Genomic DNA, 3,858 nt, shown 5'->3' with positions numbered 1-3,858 from the left:
TAACTTTTGTGTTCTAAAGTTGATATATATACTAATCTTTGTGTTCTAAAATTGATATTTGTACTAACTTTTGTGTTCTAAAGTTGATATTTATACTAATCTTTGTGTTCTAAAATTGATATTTGTACTAACTTTTGTGTTCTAAAGTTGATATTTATACTAATTTGTGTGTTCTAAAGTTGATATTATACTAATCTTTGTGTTCTAAAGTTGATATTTATACTAATCTTTGTGTTCTAAAGTTGAGATTTATACTAATCTTTGTGTTCTAAAGTTGATATTTATACTAATCTTTGTGTTCTAGTTGTCTGAGTGTGTTTTCCTCTCAGATTATCAGTTGTCTAAATGTGTTGTCCTCCCAGACCCCCAATTGTCTGTGTGTGTTATCCTCACAGTTCATCAGTTGTCTGTGTGTGTGTTATCCTCACAGACCACCAATTGTCTGTGTGTGTTATCCTCACAGACCATCAGTTGTCTGTGTGTGTGTTATCCTCACAGACCATCAGTTGTCTGTGTGTGTGTTATCCTCACAGACCATCAGTTGTGTGTGTGTGTTATCCTCACAGACCACCAATTGTCTGTGTGTGTTATCCTCACAGACCATCAGTTGTCTGGATGTGTTGTCCTCCCAGAATATCTTTGAGAGTTCCTAAAACATAAACATCACATAAATGTGAAAAGACGTAATTTTGGATTTTTCAGCCGTAATCACCACACGACAATATAGTTGAAGTATCACATTCCTCGCACAGTGGGAAAGAAACGAACGGATAACGAAGCTTTGTCGGCCGAAAAAAAACTCTTGTTCTAACGTAAGAGAACAAAAACCCCCGTTTCCTTCTGAACAACTGTATTATTTAACTTGATATATGTATATTCATTTTATCGCTTTCTTTCTAAACAACTATCGAACATTAATTTTGTTTGTTTATATTTATCTTTTTTCATTTGTTACTGGGCGATAGTCGTATTTTAATTATATTTCTTTATATATCTGTCTTTTCACGCTTCTTTCGAAAAACCTGTCGTAATTTTATATGATGTATATGAGGTATCTAATTATGAAGTAATTGTTTTTATTCCGCGATATAATAGAGCTCGTATTTTTCAATAATTCACCATTACTTATTGTCAGTGTTCGTAAGGAGCAACACGTTACAGGAAAATCAAGCTCACCATAAAGGAGTGGTTTTGTCTAAGATTGTTCGAGCTAATATTCCAGTGAGGAATGGCGTGGTCCACTTGATCCAGCATCCTCTGATGATCATCGATATTAAAATTTGGGATTTTATCCAGAGCGAAGGGAAAGGAAAACTATCGTAAGAACTGCATCGTGTAATGTTTTAATTTTCAGTTTTGTGTCAAATAAGGCATTTTCTCCTACAAATTGGGCCTTATTCTCTGTGTCGACATATAGAGATCCCTAAACACTAAGAATACAACAATTAGTATAAATCTAAACTTTAGGATACAAAGGTTAGCATAAATTTCAGTATTAGGATACAAACATTATTATAATCCCAACTTTACAATACAAATATTAGTATAAATCTCGTCATCAAAATATAAAGTTTAGCATAAATTTAAACATTAAAACACAAAATTAGTATATAACTAAGCTTTAGAATACAAATATTAGTATAAATCTCAACTTTAAAACACAAAAATGAGTATAAATCTCAGCTTTAGAACACAAAACTAATTCATAACTAAGCTTTAGAATACAAAGATTAGTATAAATCTCAACTTTAAAACACAAAAATGAGTATAAATCTCAGCTTTAGAACACAAAATTAATATATAACTAAGCTTTAGAATACAAAGATTAGTATAAATCTCAACTTTAGAACACAAAATTAATATATAACTAAGCTTTACAATACAAAGATTAGTATAAAGCTCAACTTTAGAACACAAAATTAATATATAACTAAGCTTTAGAATATAAAGATTAGTATAAATCTCAACTTTAGAACACAAAAATTAGTAAAAATATCAACTTTAGAATACAAAGATTAGTATAATATCAACTTTAGAACACACAAATTAGTATAAATATCAACTTTAGAACACAAAAGTTAGTACAAATATCAATTTTAATAGTATGGGAGGACAACATACATAGACAATTGATAGTCTGGGAGGACAACATATCCGAACAGGTTCTTATCATGGTAAAGTAGGGTTTTCACTTTGAAACAAACCGAGCACTTGCTATTTAGGTATTTTAGCGAATTTCTAAACACTGAACGATGTCCGAAAGCTACTGAGTATTATTGTTTTAAAATCCAATAAGGGATATAAGAACGTAAAGTTTACTATTAAACCGAACCTGTTTTTATAACATTCAGCGCTATGGCTTCACGTGTAGTAAAAGGAGAAGAGGTCGATACCTTTACCAAAGTTGGAAACCACACTTATTTTATTCCAATTGGCGAAGAAAATGGTCCCACTGGAAGCAGGTTTAGAGGTGTTGACAGAGATGTAAGTATTGTTTTACAACAAGGAAGTATACATCTTACTTTATCAGTTCTTGTAACAGAATATTTAGCAAATGGTAATATGACTTTTTATTTCAAAGATAATTTATTAAAGATCATATAAATTTAAATATATGTTATTTGAAAACAAAGCAATAAAACTGCTCAAAATATTTGATGAACAAAGTGATGATTTAATAAAGTTTGTTTGTTACCTGCAGGTTTAACGAACACAGTTAAAGTCCACCAAAATACGATTCAAGAGAATGTTTAAAGATTTATTTTGTATTTATCGGTTTGCTAATTAGCAATTGTCGTATTTCTAGTATTTTATCTGTTATATAAACACTCAGCAAAGTGAACTCAGGTGTTAATTTTCTAGCAGTCTATCAGTTGTATGAACACTCAGACAAGTAAATTCAGGTGTTAATTTTCTAGCAGTCTATCAGTTGTATGAACACTCAGACAAGTAAACTCAGGTGTTACATTTCTAGCAGTATATCAGTTGTATGAACACTCAGACAAGTAAACTAAGGTGTTAAATTTCTAGCAGTCTATCAGTTGTATGAACACTCAGACAAGTAAATTCAGGTGTTAAATTTCTAGCAGTCTATTAGTTGGATAAACACTCAGACAAGTAAACCCAGGTGTTAAATTTCTAGCTGCCTATCAGTTGGATGTTAAATATATGAAGTTTCCTTTCAAGTTATTTATGTTTTATGTTCGTTTGACAGGTGATCAAGGCTCACGTGATTTCCCAGTACGTGCTCTTCACTAGAACAGCAGGGAACGAAGGTTACATTTCCAACAACCCTCGGGTTGACATCAAGTTTGTCAACCAGAGTAATTCATTTGACACTCAAACAAGTATGTATTCATCTGGTGATCACGTTTTATCTCATATTTTGTGACGTCACTGTATGATAGTCATTCAGAAGGAAATATGTTTTGTCCCCACTTTTATTGGCTAAGCTAACCATAACAACCTACAGCCAATAAGCTACACTCACTGTGTTGAAAATGCCGTTAGCCAGACATTATATCTAATCAAAGTTTGTTGTGAACTTTAAATTGTTCCTTGAGCTTCATCATTCCTAATAGGCAACTACAGGTGTGGTGTTACCAATCGAATTGTGGACAGGTTCTTTGAGAACACTATTTGTCTGGATGTGTTGATCTCCCAGACCATCAGTTGTATGTGTGTGTTGTCCTTCAAGACTATCAGTTGTTTGGGTATGTTGTCCTCCTAGACCAACAGTTGTCTTTATATATAACTATATTCAACTGCTGAAGGTTAGTTACAATGTAAGAACCTGTTCTTATATATAACTATATTCAACTGCTGAAGGTTAGTTACAATGTATATACATTTCATGGT

General features: G+C 32.0%; 1 protein-coding gene across 1 annotated transcript in view; it reads left to right on the top strand.

The window, feature by feature from the left end:
• The window catches only part of LOC106470473 (fasciclin-1-like), a gene marked incomplete at its 5' end in the record, with an annotated part of 6,618 nt that extends 3,212 nt beyond the window's left edge, over positions 1–3,406 (top strand). Inside the window, 2 exons of the mRNA XM_022399081.1 lie at positions 2,352–2,484; positions 3,215–3,406. Coding sequence (XP_022254789.1) covers positions 2,352–2,484; positions 3,215–3,391 — 310 coding nt within the window. The remainder of the gene's footprint in view (positions 1–2,351; positions 2,485–3,214) is intronic.
• Between the last annotated feature and the right edge of the window lie 452 nt (positions 3,407–3,858).

Source organism: Limulus polyphemus, unplaced genomic scaffold, assembly GCF_000517525.1.
Source record: "Limulus polyphemus unplaced genomic scaffold, Limulus_polyphemus-2.1.2 Scaffold4026, whole genome shotgun sequence".
NCBI classification, from domain to species: domain Eukaryota; kingdom Metazoa; phylum Arthropoda; class Merostomata; order Xiphosura; family Limulidae; genus Limulus; species Limulus polyphemus.
This window is presented reverse-complemented; position numbering and strand designations above follow the sequence as displayed.